Source organism: Anas acuta, chromosome 5, assembly GCF_963932015.1.
Source record: "Anas acuta chromosome 5, bAnaAcu1.1, whole genome shotgun sequence".
Taxonomy (NCBI): Eukaryota; Metazoa; Chordata; class Aves; order Anseriformes; family Anatidae; genus Anas; species Anas acuta.
The window spans coordinates 32112336-32139605 of record NC_088983.1 but is presented as its reverse complement, the minus strand read 5'-3'; the positions used below and the strand labels follow the sequence as shown (position 1 = coordinate 32139605).

The 27270-nt window shown below is 47.3% G+C and overlaps 1 protein-coding gene across 3 annotated transcripts in view; it reads right to left on the bottom strand.

Annotated features, from left to right (window-relative positions):
* Positions 1-27055, bottom strand: part of AMBRA1 (autophagy and beclin 1 regulator 1) — a 129455-nt gene extending 102400 nt beyond the window's left edge. Inside the window, exons 1-7 of one of the 3 annotated variants that reach the window (XM_068683764.1) lie at positions 26861-27055; positions 17697-17952; positions 17382-17440; positions 16509-16692; positions 15719-15891; positions 14873-14939; positions 12823-14282 (exon numbers count right to left, since the gene is read on the bottom strand). In XM_068683764.1, the coding sequence (XP_068539865.1) occupies positions 12823-14282; positions 14873-14939; positions 15719-15891; positions 16509-16692; positions 17382-17440; positions 17697-17831 (2078 nt within the window). In that variant the 5' untranslated portion in view covers positions 17832-17952; positions 26861-27055. The other 2 variants (XM_068683766.1, XM_068683765.1) reach the window with 2 other exon arrangements.
* Between the last annotated feature and the right edge of the window lie 215 nt (positions 27056-27270).

Genomic DNA, 27270 nt, shown 5'->3' with positions numbered 1-27270 from the left:
TTGTGATTGTTGTTTTAAAACTACTACACGAAGATATAAATGGACCCTGCTCAGTAGGGCTGGTATCTCAGCAGATGCCTTTTCTGCCAGACGTCAGGAACTACGGGACCGCTGCTCTGTGCTCGCTCCATCAACTCGGGTCTGCAAACAGCTGCACTACTGAGGGGAAAAAGGAAGCAAGGTCTGAGTTACGGCATGCCTTTGGATGAGAGAGAGAAGGAGAGCATGAATGTGCTGAACACTACGGGCAGAAAAGGAAAACTTATCAGGAATAAGCAGCTGAGTGCCAGAAGCTGCAGCCCGAGGAGGAGAAAAGTGAGGATAGGATCTCCTCACAGCACACCAACTATCAGACTGCACCACACTCCCCGGGGGCGAGGATCACCACCAAAGCCTCTTGGGACAGAGTGATTCATCTAGGCAGGCTTTGAGAAGACACTTAAACGCAGCAAATTTAACTTCTCAGTAACAATTTCTGGTGACATGTAATTCCTACACCAGATCTCAAGATGTGCTATCACAGCAGGCGCCTTACAGCATAGTGCTACTATCCAAACCACACCGAGGGAAGGGCTCTTCTCCCGAAAGGGAAGCACTACCAAGCAGCACTGAGGATTAGCTTCCCTACAACCAAAAGGTTGTGCAGTCAGCTTCCATCCTCCTAAGCTGCCGCACACCAACAACCAGAGTAAATCGATAAAATGAAGTGCTCCAAGGACAGCCTACACTCCTACCCTACACATAATCCCAGCCTTCAGCTACACAGAGAGCCTAAAACAGAGCAATTCTTAATTACCCTTTGCAGGAGAAGTACATTGACAATTCTAGCAGCTTGTGAACTTCCTCCCCTGGTTTTACATCTTCCCTGGAAAGGCTTTTACAGCATTCCCTGCTGCTCATTTGGAAGTAAAGTTACTGCACTACTTCATATCACATCCCTTTTTCAGTCCTCTGACTTACAGCTAGCAATCAGTTCTCCCGAGCACTTGTCCCTGTGGATGTGCTCCTAATGAATGTAAAACACAGCAACAGCTTAAAACTAGATTCCCTTCAGTCATCCTCCTCTTCTGACAGCACAATGTTTAACATAAAGACAAGAAGAAAGCTGAAATGTGAAGACAGCTGAATGTTCTCTGGCTCTCCAGTAACACTGCTACCCTCTCTCAAATCCTAAACTCGACCATTAACTGCTAACAAGTCCAGTTAATTCTTGGAGACCACTTATAGTCGCAGTAGAAGACTAGAAAGCTATGCTAAACAAAAACCTCAGCCAACACCATCCACTGGTTTTGTTTTTTCTCCCTTTCCTTCTCTCTGAAGAATAGGGAAGGATTATTTCAGACAACTCTGTATTGTGTTGCCCAATTTCAACGAGCAAATTGAAGTCACGTATGCAGAACCCATCAGACATTTTGTTCCACAGCTCCATTTTCCCCAAAAGTTTTGTAGTCCCTGTCAAACAGCAAAACACTATTGCTATCACCGGTTTCATATTCAAGCCTAAAATAAAAAAGCAATCAGCATGCAGTTCTAAAGATTGCCTGACAAGATGATTTCTAAAATTAAGTCCTTAACAGAGTCTACTCTGATACCTCTAAGTTTACATTTCTAGACTGTTTAAACTTTCTCGTGGCTATGGTTAGTCATCGCGAGCCTGGCATCAAGACTGAATTAAGGCAGATCGCAAGCAGATGATTAGAAGTGAAGAGGTGTTCAAAGAAGGATATGCTTTTCTTAAGACAGTTGTAACCACCTACAAGGTGTAGACACCTAGATAAATACAAAAGACAGATAACCCCAGAACTTCAGTGCTGATGAACACATCAGTGCTCAGTTTTGCAGTTCTGAGTTGCTCCTCCAGCCTCTTGTTCCCATCTCTGCTATGCAGCTCCTCATCCTAGAGCTGGTGGGCTGCCTCTCTCAGGGGTATCCAAGCCCCATCAGGCATTCTTTTTGATCCTATATTCTTTGGTTTGTGGGTTTTTTGTTGTTGTTGTTGTTGTTTTTTGGGGGTTGTTGAAGTTCTTCCAAATAGTTAACAACCTTTATAATAAAGTTTCCTTTCTTTAGGAAAAGGAGGGAACAGTGACAGCAAAGATGCAATCACAGATATGTTCTAAACATGGACTCTGTAGGACATTTTGGCCTGTTTGGGAGAGTTTGCACTAACTCTGAAGGGCAGACAGGGACAGCGAAGGCATACTACCCAGCTGAAGATGTGGAGTTGTCAGAGAACCAGAATCTGTTTTCCTGGAGGAGAAGCAGGTTGGATACAGAACAGTGCTCATGAAAAAACATTTTCCCATTTCACTGATTCGGTGCAAGAATCCTGTAGAAAACAAGCTTTAAGCGTTTCTTAGTCAGAAAACAGCACATCAGGTCTTCAGCCAAGACAGAAAGGGGGAAAGAGTGCAGGGAAAAGGAAACAAAGAACTGTAGGTAAGAGTACTAACAGTTAAAATAAAGGTTGGGATTCAATTTCTAATCATGAGGCAGGGAGCAGACAGTTCCAAGAGAACACAGTTAACTCTTCAGCACTTAGCCACTTCCATTTAACTACCCCATGATAAATTCTACTATTTCTGCACGTTTGTGCTCTGACTAGGAACTTCAACCTCCACCTGATGCCATCGGAGCTACACAGCACCTTCGAGTTCATCACAGGAAGGTCGGTGGCTCTAAGAAAGATAACAAATTCCCTAAGTGGACCCAAGGTCACATTCTTAATCTATTGCTTCACTTGCTGACAAAGGCCATGCATCAGAACAGAAGATGAGGGATCATTATGCAGAGGTCCTCATCACACAGCACCCATGGAATAATTAATGTGTTATTTCAACTGGCAAGAGGAAGCACGCATCTGTGATAGACATTAAAAGGGTCAAGTGCAGCTATGACAGCATTGATTAGTTTGCCAATAACTCTGAAATTAAAAGAGCAACGAAAGATTGTACACTCTCATTTTGCAGAGATAAGACTTGGGGTGGGGGGGAGAAATTTAAACCAACTCCAGCTTGAGCTCCCGCACAGGCTGCTTTGCTTTACAGTAAGGGGTTTATAACAGCGCTCAGAATGGGACAGGCACTTCAGCTAAGCTGCAGACAGACATCACATACCTTTCACCTGGACTCTAACATGTGATTATATCAGAAATTCAGCTAACTGGGTCCTAGTCATCACGGTTCTGAAAAAAAGGTGTGAAAGCCCAGCCAGAACATAGGCAACGTGCTGAACTCCCTGAGCCTGCAGACACCTTTATTCTTCTGAGGGTTGTTTTACCTGCCCTCATATGCAGAGTGTGTGCTTCACATTCTCCTTGTTCTGGGAGTTCCCAACACCACAGATTGTGTGGACAGCAGAAAGCTCTGCTTACCCACGCATGCAGATCTGCGTCAGCTTCTGGGATAATTACATAGGACTCCCGCTTCTCCATAGGGAATTGAAGAGGAGGTGTCTTTCCTGAGGGGGCAGAAGCCATACTGTTATCTCTGTAGGTTTCTAAGGCTATGAAAACAGAGGTCCCTCTGCACATCAATCACTTCCTTTAGCTTAGGCTGAAATAATGAAAAGACGTGGGTCAACAGATGACCTGCAGGACAATTCAGCCACTTACCCCAGCCCTCCCACTTCACGAAGACGGGGGAAGGATTTAATACTAACGCATTCTGAGCAGAAAAATGAGTCAGTTTCCTGGCAGATAATGAACCCTGTTTATTCACAGACTTGAGTTCCAGCAGGTGCTTTCTCAAGAAGAGCAAGGGAGGGGGTCAGTTACATCATCACACAAACAGCCATTTGGCGCAATCAGTTAAATATGTATGTGGAAAACATTTGAAATGCACGTTAGCTATTCAACAGACCAGAATGGCTCAACTGGAGAAATCTAGAATCATCACTATTTTGGTTACAGTTGTATTACGGACTCAGATCACAGGTCCCCCCCCCCTTTCTCTCTCTCTCCACTTGGCTCCAGGACTAGGCAGTAAGTGTGCGCTCCACTGCAAATTCTCCAGCCCAGATTCTGTAATAAGGAGCGAATAATTGGATGAGGGCACGTTGTCCCCAGGCACACTGTGCCGTGTGCATTTATAAAGAGCGTGAAAAATAAGCGCACGCACGCAATATATGTAAGTGACTGCACATCTAATGATTGAGGGCTTATATTAGCATAAAAAAGAGGCACATTATACCGCCAACATCTCCAGCTCCACCCCACACTCAAGAAAGCTACAAAAATCATTTAGTTGAGCAAGTGGGACTGAAATAGGAGGTCTGAGAGCCTGCCCACAGCTTGTTTCTTGGCAAAAGGAAAAAAAAATAAGAGATTGTTTTCACGTTCCTTACCTGAAGCCAGACAACAAGATGGATGAATTGGGGCTAGATAATTTAGGCATGTCAAAGACCACTATTAACCATAAGCTGAGAGTGATCTCCAGTACAGAACACCACGTTTATGTGAACTCAACGTACGTAGCTAATAGGTGAACACGAGCAACTGCTCCAGATCAGGTGAGCCTGCCTGGATACGCTGCCCATGCTGCTGCTGTTGGAGCAGGAGGCTGCAGGGAAGCCACGTGCAGACAGCACAGGACAGCCTAACAAAGAGACATCTTCCAAGAGAGGGGAAGCTATTTGCACTTCTCCCTGCCTGAAGGAAAGCCGAGAAACACTGTTTTACAGTATCCTCAAATAGCTATCTGCTTTACCTGGTTGAAGTCAGCTGTCCTCCAGCTTCCAAGCAATCTGTCTTTACCCAGCATCTTTGTTCTGTGGTCATCTCAGACAGCCCAGCCCTCCCACCCTCCCCAAAAGAAACCTCTGACACCAAAACCAGATCCCCACCCCTTTAGCTCTCACTGTTCTGCAGGAGAAACAAAAAAGTAGGACATTTCGGAAGCATGCTCCTCTTCCATCCATCCTAACTGTGAAATTTCCACAAGTTCCCCTGCTGCCATGCAGGGGCAGGTGCACAAAGAGCCAAGTACTTTACCTGAACGATTCCACGAACAGAGACCTGTTGGGAAACAGATCTTCACTTTCCTGAAACTGTAGAAAAACTTTACCTATTTATTTGATAGGTGAACACCTCACTGCTAGGCCTGGGCTACCAAGAAAGAGGTAAGAGAAGGAAAGTGGTTTGGCTGAGGAAACACCACGAAGGTGTTTTGAGAAGGCAGAGAGTGTTGCTGCTATACCTGCACAGTTTACAAGCCAAACTGTTGCAAGAGTAACGAGGGAAGAAATCTCTGTTTGTGTGCTACAGCCATTGCTGTGTATTTAAATTCAGGCCAACGAAAAGAAAAGAAGGCTTAAGCCTTTCTCCAAGTTTGGCAAAAACTGCACATGCTCAGCTTTCCAAAGTACAGTGGGAAGCTCAGCAGCAGGGAGTAACCTCTATTAGTCACTACAAGAGGCGAAACACAAGCATCATTTTTTCCCCGCACCAACTTTCAGTAAGGAAGTAGATGCAAAAAGCAGCCTTAAATTATTCTTAAGCCAGGAAACCAGTCGTCAAAGGCAAGGGGAGGAACATTTGTGCAAGAGAGGGCACTTCTTTCACTTGCTCTTCTACATAACAACTAGCAGCATATTCAAGAGCCCGAACTTGTAACACTTCAGTAAAACAAAGCCTTTCCTGACCACACAGACACAGCACACTTGGTCTGGAAAAAAACAAAGCTGGAAGATCGGCAGCAAAAGCCTCAGGGCTCACACAGACACCAAGTGACCGCTCAGATATCGCTGCAGCCTCTCCTACAGTTCACGCTGTTGTCACGTTTCCGTGATGAAAGCCATTGCTATTTTTAGTAAAGGCCAAATAAACAATGCTAGCTCAGTTTGTCCACAACCTGCACATCTCACCCTCAATGCAGCAAATCATGGTAAAATACTCGTGTCACCTTCAGACTAGCACTTCGCTTTACGTTCAGCACTGACAATTTTTTTTTTCAATCCTCTATGTCCAGGCTAACGTTGCCAGAAATCAGACCCCTACCCCACAGTTTTGCCCTTCTCCCCTACCACAAGCCTGATTTCGCTTTCCTCTGCCTGCAACCCCCTTCATAATTTCTCTTTATCCCACTGTTCCTCACTCGCTACTGAGATATTACTCATCTCTATCACAATCACTTGTGATGAGCATCTCCAGGATTTCTTAACAAGCTTGAAAAGAGCACAGCATAAACTTCTGAGAAGTGCCACTTTGGCCTACGAAGTCTGCAAGGTTTGCAAGAAAATCCTTCTTTCCACAGCACTTACAAAAAGACACTAACATGAGGCAGGTGTAATACCTATATTATTTCTTTTTTTCCTTGTATACCTTATCTAAGGCTATCTGTCCTTCTAATGCATGACCTGGCCAAAATTTATCTGTGTTTAATACAGTATTACAAGCTTTTTTTGTTTTTGCTTTGAGGGCTACACACCATCAGTTTAAACTGAACACCGATCCCAAAATACAAGCGTCAGGACTAGCAAGGTTTCCAGCAGAAAGGGGCCTGAGTGTAAGGGCCCCAGAGAAATGCAAACCCGCTCAGTATGCGCTGTTGGACAGGTTGGTTTGGAGTTGGCACAGGAAACATTCACAGTGATGTCTGGTCTGAGCAGCCAGCATTGCACTGCTGCATCTCTTCTTTACAGCTCGGCGATGTGCCGTCCTCCTGCTCGACTCCCCCCCCTTTTTAAGTGGACTCAATACGTCACTGCTGCAATAAATATCAAATATTTGAATAAACAAGCCACAGTTGCTGTAAGCAATTAGGAAAAAATAGTAACAACATTGTTTTTGTTAATTATGGAACAAAACAAGGCTGGATACACTAGGTACGCGTTCTGTCTCTGCGACAAGATGCATTTTGTAGCTTTAGGCAAGGCTGCAGTTCCCCCATGCTTCAGCTTCCTCCCCTCCAAAAAAAGCAAAGGGAGAAGCACTACACTTTTCTATTTTAGGCCACCTCTAGCCAATTTGATGATACATTTCGGTCATGGAAATGTCTCCTAGGAGGCAACTCTGCACCCACGGCAGAGGGCACAGAAATGTTCTGGTTGCTTGTTTTTAAGGCTAGGATATGAGCGACATGCGCCTTTACGTTCAGTGCTTTATGTGGTGAAAAAGCTCCCTGAAGCCAATATATGCAGAGATCTGAACCAGCTGGTCAGTTAAACCAGAAACTAGAGCAGCACATCAGAGGCTCAGGCTCTAGCAGGAGCTCCACACCGAGCTTTAGAAGTGACTACAGCACTTAGCATCGCCGGGCAGGAACGTGGCTGTCCCTACCCTGCCAGTCCAGTTTAATCCCAGCCTGACCACAAGTCAACACCACAGCTACAATTTCGAATCGGAAGAGGCATCCCCTCGTGGTCATGAGTAAGCCATGCTTATTTGCATCAGGAAAAAGAAAAAAAAAAAGCCAACACACACAACCATTCACTGACTTCTTACGGAGAAGCCTAAAAGTTTGGGTAAGAGTTAAAGGCATACTTGAACAAAATAAACACAGCCCCATAGAAAAGGTGGCCACTCAAACTCCAGTCAGCACCTGCCAAGCATTCCTCCAGAAAATAAGCCACGTATTATGCAGGTCTTCAAAGGAAGAGCATCTATTTAAATGCAGACAAAATCCTCCAAGAAGACAGACTGTAAAGAAAGGTCTGCTCCGGGCTTGGTAGACAATGAGCATGAATTTGTGACAAGTTCTGTGAAGTTGGCTAGCTCTCTTACATCTTCAATTTACAGGTATTCGCTTGTCAGAAAAATATCTTTCACCTTGAGATCCAAATCCACCCTTTTCAAAACCTGACAAAAGCCGAGAGGCTAAGCTGCTGCCTTGCTTTCATTCAGGACCAGAGCCATTTCCCCTCAGGATCCCCATTCATACCTTTCCCCAAACACTGAAGAGCTTGCAAATGTCTGGTGACTAAGTAGATAAGCTGCAATTTAGGACTGGAGGTGGGGAGGCATGGGACCTCGGGCTATCTATTTTTTCCCCTGTTTACAAGAACTCGAACTTTTCGGTTCTGCAAGGAGATGGGGAAAGCAAGGAGCAGAAGCAACATTACCACCTTGTGGCGGCAAGGCAATATGGAAATGAAATGAGCTCAGAGGGAAATGGACTGGGTGCTCCTTTTCGTACCTGGTGTGCGTATGGAGAGCTATGTGCTGCCAGAAAGGCCGTCAGGACTGAAGAAAGCCATGGTACGAGCTCAAGTCCCACACAGCCTCTAGGCCCTCACACGCCTGGCAGGAGCACGGCGCAGAGGCCTGGGCCTGCCTAGCAGCTGAAGCCACAGGGAGAGCACTCACACCTTACTAAGGGCAACACCACAGCCAAACTCTCTCCACATACAGTGTTGGTGGCTGGACTGCTTTCATAATCCTACATACAACCTCCCCATCTCAGCCAAGTGCCACCATCTCGGCTCAGGGGAGAAGCCTCCCAGACAACAGGCAGGAGTTCATACCAACACCAACTCCCCCACCTCACACGCACTCCTACCCCTGCACATGGCAAAACCTAGGATGGTTCAAAAGACTTTTCAGGTTTTCAGGCAGCTTCAATAGCCTGAAAACTAAAGTGGTGAGCAAGATGATGTATTCTTAAAGCAGGCCCACGAGTTGCTCATACCTCAGCCTGCCCAACATGACCTCAGGAACCAGCACAATGCAGTGGTTAGAGGAGCCTGGTGTAATTGTCAGACGAGGCTTCTCAACACAAGAATAAGGACAACAAAACACCTTTCCTCATGAAACACAGGCTTCTTTCAAACCTGCCTGGCAATAGGACAGGGCTCACCTTTCATTTACAGTAATCCATTTAAATCTCTAGTCAAAACAAACAGGTAAACAACATTGAGATTTCCCCCTTAGCACAATATGAGCAGCTACAGCTTGAACGCGTAGAGGACAAGTTTCACCTTGTACATTTCTTTTCCCTGTTTCATAGGATGAGATTTGAGTTACATGAACAGGGACACAGGTGGCACTACGTGCTCCTCGCATCCCTGCTTGAAAGATTATGCCTTGGTGTGTCATGCCAGAATACAAAAACAACAGAAGATTTAAAACCAGAGGATTTTATTTATTTATTTAGAGTAACAACTCACTAGTTCCTTAGAGATCACTGGTATCGTATTGAAATGGCCAGAGATGGCATTTGAAGATGTGGATCAGGTTTATCAGACAGCATGGCACTGTACCTCTCTCATTAGCTGAGGAGCTGAAATAGGTGTCTGGAAGGACTGCCACTAGGCTTTTGTATTTTATACATCATTTTCTTAAGAAGGTGACACCAGCTACTCGTAAGCAAGCAGCTGACTAGGATTCTCTCTCATCCCCTGTTCAACTTTTCATTATAAACCTGAATTGGCCGATGCAGCAACAATGGCTTAAGGTACTTACAGGATCTTTTCCTTCACTGAGGTTACAATATTAACACAATGCTTCCTTCACACATTTTTTTAATTAAAGTTATAGAAAAATTAAACTAGCTAACATCTGTTGCTCAATTATCTTTGCTTCATCCAGATCTTGCCAATTGCTCCTATCACCGATTTCATGCAGCACATTTCACATGCCAACTTCAGGGATTTCTAGGGCTCTTTTCACTTTGATGTTAGAAGTGAGGCAAAAAATCAATCCACAGGGGAAAAAACCCTACATTTTAATTAATGAGATCAGCCTGCAGAACCTCAGAAAAGCTGAAGCTCAATCTCAGCAACTTCTGCTTAAGGTAGACCATGGCATTCCCCAACTTCATACATCCCTGACACAGCTTCGAGCTCCTCACTGCCTGTGCTGCTTTCATGCCAAGCTGAGTATGACAAGACTGCTGCACCACCGAGGCTCTCAGTGACACACGCCGCCTATTAGAGGTGCCAGAGCTGTTAGTCAGGAATAGCTTCATTACATGCTTATTAGTGCCTCCGTGATTAGCCCAAGATAATTAATCCAGCACCATCAGAAAGAGCAGAATTCTCTCTACCCAGATGGTGTAACTGCATCAACAGAATTCAAAGAGGAACAACCTTCATTAAAGTACCTATTAACTTAATTGACCCTCTACGGCAACTTCTTCTCAGCAAGATGCTTTTCGGCCAGGCAAGCCAGGTCAAGAAATGGATCCTGCCCATGGACTGGCAAGGGGAGTACACGCACTATTTCCAGATGCAATTTCTGTCTTAAATTTTTCAGCTAGCCTTTGAATAAAGAGCTCGATTGCCCTACGAGGACATCTAATGGAGAAACAAAGAAAAACAGAAGATAAGATGCAGGTTTGGAGCAAATAGATGTACCCCAGTGCTAAGACCTACCTAACCTGAGGTTCACAGGCACAAATTACATTGATTGAAAGTAGGTATCAGTCATCACTTGCTTCCTCGGGCTCAAAGACTCTCCTCCTCTCCTCTCGTTCCCCATCACTGTGTTACAAAGCTTAAACCTCAGGAACCTTAGTCACCATCTTTGCACACTTCTAGAGCTGCAAAAATTAATACACCTTTTGGATGCTGCTGTGCAGAAGTGGTTCATTGCCCATTACAGGAGCACAATCTAGGTCTGGGAGGCGAGGCAGCTGGCCCTGAGTGCACTCATTCTAGGGGGAAAAATAGGTAAGTGGCTGCTTGCTGACTTGTACAGCTCTGGGAGGGAAAATATAATATAGCCTGAGAAAGGGGGAAAAAATGACACCTGCAGGACACAGGTATCCCACGAGCAGGGTTCCTTTTAAGGGGAAGGATTTGATAAAGCTCCCCACAGGTCCACGCAGCACGTTTAACAGGAAAGCAAATGAAGCTTTGCTTCAAGGAAATTGCCACAAGCATTTTACTACCAGAGCGCTCCCTGCTCCTTACCTCCCTACTCCACAGTCACCTTAACTTCAGCTCGAAGCAGAAGCCCGTGCCGTGCCTTTTCTCAAGGGAAGTCTGACAACAGAAGCAGGTTTCATACTATAGGAATTCCTCTGGAATTAGGCTCACTTATTGAGCTACGTGCCCCAGATTCATCCACCCTTGCAAAAAACATCTGTTTGCACAGGCAACCAGGTAGAAAGCTGACCCTGCACAGATGCTACAACCACGAAGGAGACAGCAGCAACCAGCACCTGCAAAGTGACCCAGAGATTTAGTTACAGGATTCCAGCATTTAGGCCACAGCTCCTGCACTGTGGAGTAGACTAAGATGAACACTTCAGAGCATTTTTAAATGCTAACTCCTACAGAACTAGCTGGAAGATTGCATCTACAGATTCCACCATATCTTACCATCCAAATATGTACCAGTAGCCCGATCATTACAACGGTTATTTGCCCCTTTTATTTCTGACACCACAGTGACTGGCCCAGGGAACAACCAATGTGGTGGAGGTATTATGAGCACATACAGCTATTTCAAAAGAAATAAAGTAATGCAAGACTTATGCAAGTGCAGTTTTAAAGCTGTATTTGTCAGCTCCTCCTCACCTCTCTGCTCTTTTGTAAGGGTCTAGAGGATATCTGATATAAATTAGTGTCAGGTAAGTCTAGGCCCAAGAAAGAAGTAGTTACCATGTAATCAGCTTGAGAGTCTCATTAAGGCAGGCTATAAAAAAAACTGGGGCAAGGATTTAGAAGCAAATGAATCATTTCATGACTATCGCCACTTATTTGCTATGCAACTACAGCAAAAGAAAGGCAGTCACTGTTCCGGTCTGAGCATAAGCAGCTTATCTGCAGGAAGAAGGGAAGAATTCCCTTTCCTCAGGCACTTCTGTGTACAAAGCCTCATCAGTCAGTTACATTTGCATCAAACCTGGAAACTGTGCTTTCCTAAAGCACAAGGCATCCATTTCCAAGAAACACCAGGACTGGACCTTCCCTCTGACAAGCACGCAAATCACTTGACCAAGAGGACGTCAATCTGAAAGCAGTGAGGAAACCCTATCCAAAGCACGCACATAGCTGAATCGTTGGTACAAGCCAGCCGAGAGACTTCCACACAAAGCACAGATCCTTCCCGGTGCGGGCCTGATTTGGCTTGCTCTAGTCGCCTGCAACATCTCTGACATCTCAAAAGTCCTTCCAAAAAAAAATAATTCCCTTGCTAAAAAGGAATACAGCAGACCCTAAAATGTTCAGTGATCAGCAGGGTCCTAAACAGCCCATCCATCCAGGAGAACGAGAGCCACTTTTAAAACCTACCTCTTTGAACGAGAGCCACTTTTTAAAACCTTTGTCAAGGGCAAGCAAAGTACATGGGTTTGATCAAACACTCGCAGCCAATATATATTCCCAACCCTCTGACACAGAGCTTTAGCTTTTTTCACCCTACATGGTAGCACCAAGGAAATCATTGTTAACCCTTCCAACGTAGCAACCACAACCTCAACAAGACAGAGCACTCAAGAAAGCAGTTCCCAACTCCCGCTCAATTCCCCATGCCTCACCTGGGCAGATTTTCCATGTACACCATACAAATGCTATGGGGTACAAAGGAGAGCATAGCACATCCTGCGTTCCCACCCCCTCTGCAAGATCTGAGGAACACCAGTAGCACAGTTCACCCCAGAGCTCTGCTGCTGGAACCTGTCCTTTTGCCTGTTTGCACTACTGTCCTCCTTGCCCATTAGGAGGTCTGGTCTCTGCCCTTACCACCTTCAGCACACATCTGCAGAATGACAGTGGCATCTATAAAAGACATCAATGCAGCATCTCTACTTTCATCCACACAAGTAGCACACGAACACATGACAAAAGGTTTTTAACTCTGAAAACACTGAAAAAAACTCAGACCAGATGGGAAAGGTTTAAGAAAATAAACGGAGGAGGAAGGCAGAGCATGTATCTTACCTCCTGAGTGAATCCTCCTCTGAGCTTTCCTCAGGCATTTCCTGGTTTAAGGCCTCCTGTGATACATTCCCAGGTCTGCTTGAAGCCGACTGGCTGTAAACTCTTTCCCAGTGCCCCGTCTCCTGGTTAAAGACCACTCCCACGGTCCTCTCCTCCTGCGGGGTGGAAGAGCTGCCCAGCTGCAGCCTGCTAGAGGCAGGAGCTCTGCCCTCGGTTCTCTCTGCAGGCTGCACCTGGCTGGTATTTGGAGGCACACCCTCAAACGTGCTTTGGACCTGCCCTGGCGTATAGCTAGGCGTGCTTCTTTCCCAGCGCAGCGTGTCATTGTTAAAGGTCAGCAGGTTATGACAAGCGCGACAGCGGTTCAGGTGACCCCGGGACAAATTGGAATTGTTTTCACTGCTGTGCGGAGTCTGCTGATGGGAGGGACCAGGCCGATCAGGCTCAATGTTGTTGTTGAGCATTTCTTGAGCCTGTTGCGACTGGCTGGGCTCCCCACCAATCCCCTGATCTAACTCCTGCAGCCGGTCATATTCCAGGAAGAATCGCCTCAAATCACACTGGAGCTCATTACGGATGCTGGCCGGGTTGCTCGGGCCAGCGCTACTACCGCTGTCGCCCTCGGCCCCGGGGGCTAGGAAGCCTCTCCCTTCTGTCGCCGAGGTATAGACCGACGCCTGGGAACCTCCCTCCTGCTGCCTCAGCACCGACAGCAAGCTCACGGAGGAGGCACTGGTCCTAGGGGGAGGCATGGCTTCCAACTCCGAGCGGGAGCTCATGTTCAGCACTGTCCTGGACCAGTCAGACCCACCTAAGCCCGAAGCCATCTCTCTCGCAGACTGTTGGTAGCGGGACTGGTGGCCTGCCAAAGGCCCGCTCAGGGAGCGCCGCGTGGGGCCCAGGCTAAGGTTGCGCAGGGTGTTGCCAGCAGTGCTGCTCTGGACTGTGCTGAAAGCAGAGGGCCTGTTAAGTATCCCCTGCTCCTCCTGTGCTACAGAGGCCTGCTCTGGGGGTTGGTAAGGCTCTGTCTGCACAGAGGAGAAGGACGTGCCAGTGGCACCAGAAGACGTGGAGGGTGCGTTTTCCTGGTGTGGGAAGAGAGAAGATGGAAGTCTTGCACTAGAGCATCGGCTGCAAAGGCACAACATCCCCAGGTGCTGGCAGCACTCTGCTGTGGGGTAGCTGACACGCTCCCGGAGCCTGTTATAGACAGATGCCCTTGTGTTCTCACTGGCTGGAGGTGGAGGTGGTGGTGGTGGAGGCGGTGGAGGGGATGGGGTAGCAGAGTCTTGAACACTGTTTTGCTCTCCCACCTGTATGCCGGAGGAGCGGGAGGACAACATATGCAGGAAGTTGTGGAGGAGAGGCGTGCGCCTCACGGGCTGAGAGGGGAGGATAGCGCGCTGGCGATAATGCGGCATCTCTGTACTGTCCACAGAGATCTCCACTTCCTCGTCGCTCTGCAGAAGGAAAGGATCAAGGTTCAGTCACCTCACAGCAAAATCCTACACTTTCAGATAAAATGAAGAAAGCCGCTACCACCCCAGACAGATGAAAGGATGTGATAAGCCTCTTCCTAGAGAGGGAGAAAAGGCTCCGGCCTTGAGTTGCAGGAAGCCAACTCTTTACTTCAAAGGACCTAATTTTTTGGATCCAGACCATCTCTTCCTCCAGCCCAGTGAGCTTCAACAACATGCTGCTCGTACCAACAGAAGCAGTAGCATCTGAGGGTCAGCAGCTGTGGGGAGCACAGCTAATAGGTCATGGAGCTTCAAATCCAGCAGGATGTCGCAACACAACGGAAAGAGCATGGGCATTGAGACATCTGTCCTACCACTAATGAGACAGTGAGGGCAAAACGAGCACACTTAAGAGAGTTCTTTAACAGCCCTGCATATTACGTGAGAACATCTCTGTACCCAATTAAGTTGGAACAGAATTCAGCTTGGAAAGACTGCAGGTTTTCAGAAAAGCATAAGGCTGCTTAGGAAGAGACCAGGGTTAATACATAAAGCACCTTGTAATTAGTCAGTCAATGCATTACCCTTACCTGCTGGTTGGAAGGGTTAACGATTGCTGTGAGCAAGTAGTGTCCCAAGGGATCAAACCGTACTAACCTAAAACAAAAGCAGAGCCAGAGTATCAATCATCAGTTCACATTCCACATTGACACAGGAAACTAGACACAGCACGAAAGAAAATCCCACATGAAAATATCTGCACTGTTACTGTATTACCTACCAGCTTGGCTTCTGAAGGATGTGAAAAAAGCTTACACATTAAGAAGAAAACATACTTATTTAGCTGAAGACTGCAGCTATTTTTTAGTCCACAGCAACTCTATACAGAAGTTAAAAGCTGGCAGTAAGCACTGCTATATCAGTAAAAACAGCCAGGAAGTTGAAGGGAAGACGCACATACACTCTGGAATTTGGTACAAAGGGAGAGATTAACTCCTCTTGAATGTTACTTCATCATCTTAAACTGCTCAAAGGATGGCATCAAGTTTCCAGTGGCAGTTTCCTCTGTAACCGCACTAAAATAGTAGTTCAGCACTCTCTTCCAGCAGCTTCTGGGTTTTCTCATCCTTATGGTTGACAAGTTTAACTACTAAGCTTACAAATGAAAATGGAGTAGATCCTGAAAGCATTTGTAGGACACAGGGCTGATTACAAATACGAACATCCAAACTGATATATTATTTCCAATTGCTTTTTTTCCCTATTCACAGGGCTGTTTTTTTTTTTCCTACCAGGTGGGTCATGTAGTTGCTAACAATGCTTCTCTCCTCTGCTTCAGCACAGACAGTGCAGCATCCCAGAGGAAAAACCTGTATTCCCCAAACCTGACCATTTTTCCAGACAAGTGCCCTCTTCCTCTGGAAACAAGAACTCACCGGACCCGCTCCATTTCGCTGGCTGTTTTCACCACTGCAAAAGGCTCCCGACGACTCCAGTCCCAGAAATGTATCTCGTTGGCAGTTGCAATCAGCAAGAGCTGAGCCGTAGGATGGAAAGCAAGCGATGCAATGGCGTTGTTGCTATCTGTGAACCAGCTCTCACTTCCACCCTGAGTGAGGAGTCAAGAACCACAAGCAGTTTACCATACAATTTAAGATCATTAGGTTTCCATGCACATGCCCCCTCCAAGACTCTGCCTAGAGCATTGAAGTGATGCTTTCAACAACATCTGCTCTCATATGAGACTATATCCAGAACACAGTACTACCCCCAACAATGACCACAGGTGTACTTTCACATGTGTCTCAAACAGCCTGTACAAATGCTGCCCATCAAAGCGACCAGGTAATCATCCTTATTTTGTCTGTAGGCCAATCACCAGGCTAGGCAGAACTGGCAGGGCAACAGAATTTCTAATTAAGAGTTGAAATAAACCCAAGGGAATGAAAAATGGCAAGTCTTTCACATGTGCAAGACGTGTTCAGCTTAAAGTTCTCCAGCATTATCTGTACAGCTCATATCAGGGCTAAGGAGCGTGACCTACTTGGCAGACTGAATGACGAATCTGTCATCTCCTCTCTAGACAAAGGACGGCTACAGTCTGCTCTATTCTATGCAAAACTTCCAAACATCTTTCTTATCAGGCAACATTTGGCAAACAAACTCAGACAAAAAAGGTCACCACCCACCAAATGCAAAAGCATAAGTGTTTCAGGAAAGACTTACATGTAAATCCCAAATTCTAACCTCCCCATCTAGGCATCCTGAAGCAATGAGGCCTGGGATGGTGGGATGGAAGGTCACACACCAGGGAGTGCGGCGATGTCCAACCAAGGAATGAACACACTTGCCCGTTTTCACCTCTGTGATGTAGATGTTGTGGTTCACGTGTGTGGAAGCCATCAGGGTTCTAGGGATGCAGAAGGCAGGACAAGCATTAGCACGAGAAGAGTACAGCAAGACAGACTGCGGTTAGCTTCACCTCAACAGGGTCTTTTGGCACCTAACCCAGCACACACAGCCCCACACTCAAAGGGTAAGAGGCTACTCTACCACCTGTGGCCAGAAGGGTTCTTGTGGCCAGATTTCAAGGCCCATGCAAGCGAGAGCTCATCAGATCTGCAAGCACAAACTTGACCTTGAAAGAGTCGTCATGCAGCTCAGAAGGAACTCTTCCGAGTGACAGTTGGGGGCAAATAAACATTCCCAGTTCTGACACTGAGAGATCCCACTCCCATTCCTGTTTCCAATGCACGCAGCATTCTGCTCTGTTCTCACTATCCCAGTGGGTGTGCCCCATCACTTGGGATGGGGTACCAAAACACCCTTTACTCCCTCAAGTTTTTCATGAAATCCCATGATGGCCACAGAGACCCTTTTTCCTTAGGGCTATGCATCGCTTGGGTACCTCAGAATTAAACACCAGCTACGCCTGAAGCTGTGAGATTAGGAGGTGTGCACGTTCCATCCATGCATGCCAGGAACCAGGAGTTTCACTTGGCCGTTCAGGACTGAACAACTCGACGGGCACAAGCCTCCTTTGCTTTTTTTAAGCGTAAGGAGACTGCTGAAACAGGGAACGAACTAGGAGTTAATTACCTGTCTGGACTAAACGCCAGCAAGAAGGTGGAGCGTGGACTGTCTGGCAACTCAACTTTCTGAAAAAGCCAACAAAGCAGGAAGTGTTGCAAGTGTCACATGATCGTACTTTAACTGTAAGCCACACGGACAGTAAGGGGAACCCGCTGCAGGAACATATCTACAATCACACCGCTGCAGGAACTGAACAGAGCCAGAGAGCATATCAAGTGTAACACATCAAATGTACAACCACGAGACAATTTGATCTTCAAATCCCTTCCTCCCGTCCCCCTCTCCAACACCAACCTGCACACCTCCTTGCTGCGACCTTACCTTGCCCTCCCATTTCATCCATCGCGTTTTATCCTCCACCAGCTCCTGCAGGAGCCGCTGAGCGCCCAGCGCCTGGGTGCCCCGCTCCCTACCCCACAGGATGCGCACCGCGTTCTTCTCCGGTACAAACTTCATGGCTCTCGGCGGCCAACGTTATGCCAACCAGCGGGAGAAGACACCAGCAGGTTCCAGATGACAACCAGCACTGAGCTACAGACAGGCTATCCACATGTCAACTGTTTATCTTCATGGAAACCTAGACGGAGAAAGAGCGATAAGAAAGGCAGCTTTTACCTAGATGAAGGAAGAACTTCAAATCCCAATACAACAGATTTAAGAGGAGCATCTATCCTCTCCCCCGCTTTTGCTGCCTTTTTCCATTATCAAGGCCCAGTTGTGACAGTTTTGCGGCCAAAGATTACTTTAAAAGGTTTTTGAAAGCACCTAGCCCTTTCCACGTACAGATATTGCAGACATACCACATCGAAAGAGAATTAAAAATTGGACTTGAAACTTTCATCCTTCCCTCCATCTCTTGCCATACATAATAAAAGAAAAAAAAAATCTACAAAGTGACACACTTTACACCTTAAAGATTTAGCTCCTATCTGGGAAGGCTGACAGATAGCTAGAGGAATAGCATTAAAAATTGACAATAATAACAGAAGTCTCTGCAAAATTGTGCAGATTTCAGTAACAGTAACCATTAGCCCTGCACAAGTTAGACAACTGATGCACCTCAAGTCCTAATTATTTCCCTTTCTATCCCAACAGCTCACAGTGTATGGAAACAAGCACATGGCAGACCAAAACCTGTCACCGAGGGCTGCAGCAGCACGTTGGCTAACTCCACCACGATTGCTCATTTTGCCTGTCTGCAAATCATCTTCCCGTCTCAGAACAACAGTTCCCCTAAGTAATACACAACGGCAAAGATTGACACTTTTAGTGTGTTTTGAGCTGCTAAGGGAAAGCATTAGTAAGACTTCTTGGTTGGTTTTTAGAAAAAAGTTAGTTTTCTGACAGAACAAAACAGCAACCACGTTACATAGCTTTTAAATAGTCCCCTGCATTGGGGCGTGTTACCAAAAGCTTTCCCAAAAGAAGATTTTTTTTTAGAAAAGACAAAACAAGGAGCGCTGCTGCGATGCTATTACCTTCTGATCCCAGCAGAGCGCGCATACTGCTCTGCCAGCTCTTTTCAATGTAAAGATCTAAAGATAAATCCTCCTCGCTTCACGTCACATGAAACAAAACCACCAATACTCGATCACAAAGGAAGTGGCAACTTAAAAAAAAAAAAAAAAACAAGCGAAAACACACACCCAGGAAAAAAGGTTCACATGGACGCAAGAAGAGCTAATTGTTCAATGAGGGAATTCAGAGCGGTCATTAGCAAGCCTTCCTTTCCTCCCACTCTCCCTAAAAAAACCCTCCTGAGCAGATGATTCAAGGCAGCTGCTGCGTGCTGGGAGGAGCTGTCTGAAGAGATAAGCCAGGAAAATGAGTTCCAATAAAGCCGGCCGGTTTTCATCTGTAAAAGTGCAATAAAGGGGACTAAAGTGAAGCGAGGAACAAGTAAATGCATCAACCTTTGGAGAAGTGAAACCCACCACAGAAACTGAAGCTAGCTGGAACTTTCCTGACGCTTAATGTGAACAGCATGGGGATCAGCTATTCCAGGGAAGCTAAACTGCCCAATATAAAGTAAGCTTGCTTTTGAGAGTCTGTGCAAGTCAGCCAAGCAGTACGTAGGAATTACTCTACAAAATAAAAGCCTTACTGGGAAGCGACAGAAAAGCTGAAGTTGTCTTACCGCAAGAGAGTTCACAGGAACAACCGTACAGATGAAGAGCCCAAACCCCAAATGCTAGAACGCTACCAAAAGGCTAACGAGAGTAGACGCAGCCAGAAGCACTGTTTAGCACACGAATCACTGAACGAAAATCTTCCTCCGCTGAACACTAATAAACACTAATCTGGATTCTGCAAGCGAGGCCGGTCACCCACCTCCAGAAGCGAACGGGGTCAGGGTGGAGGAAGCGCGGCAGGGAAGGACAGGTCAGGAACAACGCAGGCAATAAAAAGCCTGTTTTATGGGAGCAAACCATACGCCTAGCTTTGCCTAGGAAAATTAACGAAGCAGCAGCTGACTGCTCTTTATGGGTGCTTTCAAGGAGTGAGTACGAAGTCAACGTGAGAATAAACATGTAAACCAAACACAAACGGGAAACCACACTGGAAGTCCAAGACCTCAACCACCAAGCTTCAGAGCAGCCTTCCAGTAGGTGTAAAGGACAAATAACCTAAATAACTTAATAGAAGCTGGTAATTTACAAGCAGGATAACCCAATTACTCATGAGAAAGTACAAGCTCTGACAGCTTGGGAACATTTCAGTCCTATAGGGACTGAGATTACATGAAGTACAATGGCAACAAGGAAACCAAGATGTTTATCAAGCATCTTGATGTTTGTTTATGCCATGAGTAAGTTTACATACAACAAAATAAACAGATAACACCTACAAATGCATGTAGGGAGCTCCTTGTATTCACCTTACTGTAAAGATTAAGTCACCTTCACAGCATAAAAGCGAGTACCTCCCTTAAAACGACTTAGCTAAACCTTCGCAGACGCGTACTAATTTTTTGAACTAATTCGGATATAACAAACACTTCATACGTGAGCCTCCTGAGCGCGTCCAAACTTGCAATTTTTCCCTCAGGGACTGTCCCTCATTTTCCAGCTGCTTTGAACTGACTCACCTCTTTAAATCACTTGAAAAGAAAACAAAATAAAGCCCCAGACTTAAAGCCTTTGCTACCTGCTCAACATCTTTAAAAGCTGGGATCTTGTCAGGAAGAGCTGAGTGCATCCTTCCTGAGCAGAGCTGGCACTCCGGAGTCACCGTCGGTCCCTCTGGGGACCAGGCTTTATTCGTGCTTCAGAAGTTTAATCCCTTACCTGAATTAGCCTGAATACAGTAACTGCTCTCCACTGCTTGGCGACATGCTCTGCAACACTTTGGATTGGCAAGGAAAAAGAAAAACCGAGCCTTTGAATGGAGAAAGAGATGCAGCACAGATAGGGGCGTTATCTCTGCTACCTTTAGCAGGAAGACTTTAACTTTATTACTGTATCATCTGCTCAGGGTTTTGTTGTTGTTTTCATTTGTTTGTTTTGCTTTGTTGGTTTTGGTTTGTTCGTTTGTGTTTGTTTTTTCCCCAAGAGACAGACCCAGTTCCTTCTCTGATCTAATAGAGGAATCCATCGAATCCAAACATTTTGCCCAGGTGTAAGGAAAAAAAATGACAGTGTCACTAAATACCAAGAGAGAACAAAACACTGAAGCACCAACCACATTTACAGCTAGCTAAACAGCTGGCATCCAACTAACAAAGTTTAAAAGGAGCTCAGTGGGCTTGAAAAATACTACTGAGGCATCATGAAAACGTGCAGCTCCTTGGACCAAACCTGCCTGGGCCAGCAGTGGATCGATTCAGCAGCAGCGTTGCTTCTGTTGCGAAAGCTGAGCTATCACAGCTGATGAGCAGCCGACCACCAGCACCAGGAGCTGCTTTGGGACCGGTATTTTTCTGTTGTCTTGTGTTTTTAAAGCAGAATGACCAGAAGCGGAGTCCGACAGCTAGACGATTAGGTGATGCCCTGGATGTAGGCCAGGGCTCCAGAGAAATTCCCAAAGTGGAAACTCAGAAATTTTTCTGTAATTGGCGGCTTTGTTTCCTTAACAGTTTTCTCCCTTCAGGGCATTTCAGGACAGCACGCTGGGCTGTTTATAATTTTGGAAAGAGCACAGCCCAACCCCAAGCCTTTTTACTTGCTCTGCGCCAGCTGTCCTTGAGGAAGCCTCAAGAACTCCCAGCCTCGGATCAGTGTGAGCTCAGTTGTGAACGGCACTTCCACGGATACTGAACCTCCCCAGAACCAAAGTGAAGCAGCAAACCAACTGCTAACACCTCATAGTGGTACAGGACCACAAGAAAACACCGATCAGAAGGTGGGGAGAGAAGAGGAATAAACCCAAACACATTCAAGTGGCCTTACAGAAAGGATGCTGAGGTATTGTGTGTGTTACGCAGTGGGTCAGTCTTCCACTAAGAAGCTTCAGCATTTTACAGAGATCCTGCTCCCATTTCTTGTGCACATACAGCTTTGGCGTTAATAATTTTGTGGAGAATCTGGGACCACAGCTGGCTTCGGGGAAAAAGTTATTTCACGTGGCCTTCAGCTCTTGACTACAGATCTCTTACCACTCCTAAGGACCTCCTGGTTGTGTGCTGAGCACGCCCCTGGGAGCCTTTCCTGATGTGTGCACACATGAGCAGCGGTATCTGCTCCACCAGTGGTTAAATGAAAAAAAGCTGCAACCGGTAAACACTACTTGTAACAGGAGTTCTGTCCGAGAGACACAAAGGTCCAAATAATTTCAGACAGCTTTGCTGCCCAAAGAGCTCTCAAGTGATTGAGAAAAACAGAAACAACATTAAGGGAAAGATAAAACTGTCTCTGGCTCTGCAAGCTGGGATCCATGGGGATAATCCCCCAGAAAAGCCCAGAGGGGAGGAAGGGAGCACGTGCTGTTAGTTTCTGCCTCCGAGTCCCTTTGGCAAGTTTTAAGGCTTCCAGAAGGCGTTGTCTATAAAACCAATGGGATCCCCACAAGTCATGGGCCTGTGCCAGCAGTACGTAGTGTACTAATGTAAATACAATCAAAAACACTACGCAGTGGTTTTGATTGTATTTAATAAATATTAGTAGTAACTCAACAATTCCACTATTGCACACGCAGGTGACTTCTACTAGTAACCATCTGCAGACCGTGCACACAACAGTTTTTAAGGTGGTAAAAGCCAAACGCTTCACCTTCACTACCAGCAACCCTCATCGAGGATCATCTTTAACATGCCCTAAAGAGGGAAGGAGAAGACACTGTGCGTGCTGAGGAGAGCCTGAGACCATCCTGCAAGTGTGCCTGCAGCCTACGCAGCCCCTCTCCTTTCACAGGAGCTTCAAAGCAACAAGTCCTCGTTCTCCAAGACCCAGAGACAGGACATCTCCAAATCAGAACTAGAAGCCTTAAGCATCGCTCAGAACATGTGTGAGCAGTGACACAGCTCCTGTGACTTTCTAGTTCAGTGCCCTGTTTCTGCTCCGAGTTTCCCCTTCTGCAATATGGGGACAGCGATGCCAACATCTTCCTAAACTGCACAAAACAAGATGCATAAAAAGCCCCAGAAATGCTGTCCTGGGTAGAAGAGGACCTCAAACCTACCAGCAGTTTTATTAAAATCGTCGACTGAATTCATACTGAGTGCCTTGCCATTCCCTCTAAACCTTTTCATGTCTCCACTTGAAAGACTGAGCAAAACAAAAAAAAATAAGTTGATGTAAAACCAAAACAAAAAAGCTGATTTGCCCTCTCTGCGCTGTATCAGCTCCGCTAAACAAACAGGACGAGTCAGAGAGTCCTAGTTTGGTAAGTAATCGAACTATGTAGCACTGGAATTTCAACAATGCAAAAACAACAACAAAAATCAGAAAAAAAGGGTGACATGACTCATATCCAGAGCAGTTCCACTGATCTAAACTTAGTACCTCCTGCTCTTCCAAAACTTGTCTTGTGCTCCACACAAAGCAGCCAAGCCACATGAATTTCTGAGAAAGTACCTGATCAGCTGCATTTTTATGTTTTCCTCCTAATACCACAATTCATCCTCCCTTAACTCCAAGCGATAACTTCCAAGTTATCCTGCAGCGATATTTAAATAGACATGCACTGGAAATAAAGTGAAAGAATGAAAGAAGCAAAACTGGAGTGAGTTACATTGCTTTCTGTTTCTCCTTCTGTGCCCGTGATTATCCTAAAAAAACAAACAAAATAAACCCATGGGAACTTTAAATTAAGACACTGGAAATATGCAGGCTCCTGACATGAGGCTACCAAAGAGCATAAAGCCAGCCCTCAACCACCCGCCCCAAACTGCAACAAGAAAATAACCTGAAGAGGATAGGCAGTGATGGAACTGGGTAACAGGCCCCAGAATTACCACCACGAAGGCACTTTCATTGTGCGACTCTTCTTACTCTTCAAAGCTTTAAAGATATTCAGCAAGCTGAAGTTTTCCCTCGATTAAAGGGAGAGAGATTTAGAAAGTAACTCCAAAGCACACCTTCTGCAGATGCACTGGATGCATGGCTCCAAGTTGTATCTGCAACTCGATGCATTTCCATATAAATCACAACAGGATTATGAAAGAAAAATAACTAGCATTAGTGCTTCTTGATTAAAGAATCCATTGCCGTGCTTTAGATTGCAACCACAAACAGCTCAGGAAATTTAATTAGATTACAAAGATGTCAAGAGCACGCTGTCGTTTCAAGATATGAAATGACAACAAGGTGGAGCTGACTGCCATCAGAACCTTCATGTGCCCTCCCAGTCTGGATGAAGCGAGCTGGAATACCTGCGAGAGCAGTACTTGTAATTGCTCCTTCTGTACAGCAAAAATACCGGGAAGTGGGAGAGAAAGCTGCAGATCCCAGCTTCTAAAGGTCAGCAAACTGGTGGCGCAGATGAGAAGGGAAGTCATAAAAAGGTAAGCGATAAGCTGTGTCTGGCGTCTGGCAGCTTCATTTGCCAGCGATAACACCAAGCATTTCCCTGTCTGTTATCGCTATTTCCACGTAAGCTTCAAGAATTCTTGAAGAGATGCTAGCTCCGATCCACAAGCCGGGAAGAGAATAAATGTAATTTCACAAAGCTGCAAGGTCTGTCACAGAGCAGACCTGAGATCCAGGAGATTAAAGAGTTTGTGTCCCGACTCCACGCTCAGCCCGTGGTATCTTTGGCAAAGTCCCGCAGGCAGTAGGAAAGGAGGGGCAGAGCAAAGAGAAAAATAGAGCAAAAAAAAGGAAGCAGCTTAACCCCTTCAGAGAACCACTCTCATTTTGATAGAAGAGGAAAGAAATTCTCAATTAATGTAAATATTGAGGTTTTGAAAAGTCCCATGAAGGTTCCTCAAGCTCAAGAGCCGCAGCCAAGTGCTACCTACTGGCATCACGCATGCAAGAGCGACTTGGGAGCACCGGCATCACAGAGCACAGTGGTTTGGGTTGGCATGGAAGGGTTTTGGGAATGGCATGGGTATCCAACCATAGGGTGCAGAGAAAGGATTTTATTTATTCAAAGCTGCGCTGCCAATTCCTGACACCCTTTCCCCTTCTCAGCCTCAGATGAAGCATGTGAGAAACGTAAGGAGGAAGGAACAAAAAAGTATCAGAAACGGGGCTCGGACACTGCTGTGAACCATTCTGCGCTGCTCCAGGTGGCGAGTTAGTGCCACGTACTGCACCAGGGCAGCAGGAAGGCCTTGCTCTGCCAGGACAGCCCCGGAGACCTCACTGAGAGCATCACAAGCGGAGCTGTGCCACAGCACAGACCAGGATGACGCTCTCCCTGCTCAGACCTGGCACCTCACCACCCGGAACCGAGACAACAAACAGCTCCTGGACAGCAGTCACTGTCAAAGCCCTTCACAACCCACGTTAAATCCACCAGGGACTTTTGTCTCTTGGTTTAAGCAACTCCATCAGTAGGTCTTTCACTGAGCAACTGCCACACAATTTGCAACCTTCCATGAAAACACAAATCCCCTTCCATGACACATCACCCCGCTACTCACTTCCAAAAAGCACCGTTCTTCTGTGCTCACGTCACTAACAATTCGCTTCTGTCACTTTCCTTCCCAGATTCGTGCAGGACTCTCACCAGAAGAGCTCACAAGGTAACTATTAACATGTACTCTGCCCCTTATCAGGTCTCCAACAATACAAACTCGATGGGGGGGAAGAAAAAAGAAAAGAAACTGCCTTAACACTATTCACCTGAACAATGTTAACGAGCATTAACCATACTACCAGCATCAACAGTGACTTTGTAGGTGTCCTGAATTCAGTCAGCTTGCTAGCCACTGCACAAAAGATACTGAAGTTATTGTCCCTCGGTTTCGTTAAACAAAATTATGGTGCAGGAAGGGAGGAAATATTCAAATCCCTAACTGGTGACCCGGGGATCCTGGCAGGCAGCGTTACTGCTCGCCTTCCTTACGAACGCTCAATGCAGCTGTGCAGAAGTTGAAAGCACTGTGTGGAAAATGGAAAAGTAGAAAACAACCAAACAAGAATCCAGGGGGTCAGCTATGACTCAGAAAAGGGCAAAAGAAAGAAAATTAAGGAGAAGCTGACAGCAAAGTAAACACTCCGCGTGCACTCCCCGGTAGCTAAGCCTGAGCAGGCGAGCCCAGCGATCTGGATCCAGACGCGTTCTTCATTCCAAGCACTAGAAAAAAAAACACAGACCGGCTCACGGCCTGCTGCCCACGTTAACATCCCCACTGCAACACCGTGGAAGAGCACCAGATACTCGCCTGCTATCTTCAATACACAAACGGGCCATTTCTGAAGAAAACACCGATCTACAGCAACCCCAACTGAATTGGTTAACTGCAGAATCAGCAAGCGAGCTCTACCAAAGAGCTCTGAACACCAGAAGCTGAACCACGGCAGCGGTCCAGAGGACAAACCAGGATGTTGAAGTTACGGAGCTACACCTGGAACTCGCTGCTGCGTTCCTCCCCAGGCACTGGGACGTGCCCGGCTTTATCCTCATCCCTCCTTCAGAAAGCGCACCCAGCCCCACAACCAGGCAGCGCTGCCCCGGCCTGGCACCGGCAGGACAGCGCCAGGTTCCATCTTCCCATCCCGAAGGGGATGGGAGTGGCAGAGGCCGGGGAGCCGAGCTGACATCTGCGAAGGGCACCCGGCTGAACAAAGGCGGGCCGCCAAACACGGCCGGGCTGCCTCAGGAGCCCGAACGCCCGGCTTGGGGGAGAAGCGGGGCGGCACGGGGCGCTCCCCGCAGCGCCTCCGCAGCCGCAGGGCTGAGGGGCAGCGCGGCCCCGCGCCCAGCCCCTGTCCCTGTCCCTTACCGCAGGGCTCCGGGGCTCGCAGCGCAGCACGGGGGGAGCCTCCCGGGGCGCCGAGGGCCCGGCGCGGCCTCCGCCTCCGCCGCCACCTTCCGGGGCCCGCCCGGGGAAGCGGCGCCGAGGCGGGGGCGGGCCGAGGAGCGCGGCCGGGGCCTACCTGCGGCGGGGGCCGGGGCCTGAGGGGAGCCGGGGCCGGGGCCGGGCCGGGCCGCTGGGAGCGGCCCCAGCGCTCGCTCGCCGCCGCTCCGAGCTCCGGCCAGGCCGGGCAGCCGAGCGCCGAGCCGCGCCCGGGGAGCGGCGCCGAGGAGCGGCGGCCAGGCCCGAGCAGCCGAAGGCGGAGCGGCGGCGGCAGCCCGCGCCTGCCGAGCGCCGAGCGCCTGCCAGCGCCGCCGCTGCCACCCTCCCGCCCTTGCAGCCGGCCCGGCAGCCAGGCACGGCCAGTGGAGCGCCGAGCGGAACGGGGATGGAGCGCCCCCAGCCCCAGCCTCGGGGCTCTCCCCCAGGATCGCACCCGGCCCTTCACCACCCCCAGGGGTGTGGGGGTGTGCGCGCTGCCCCATCCCAATG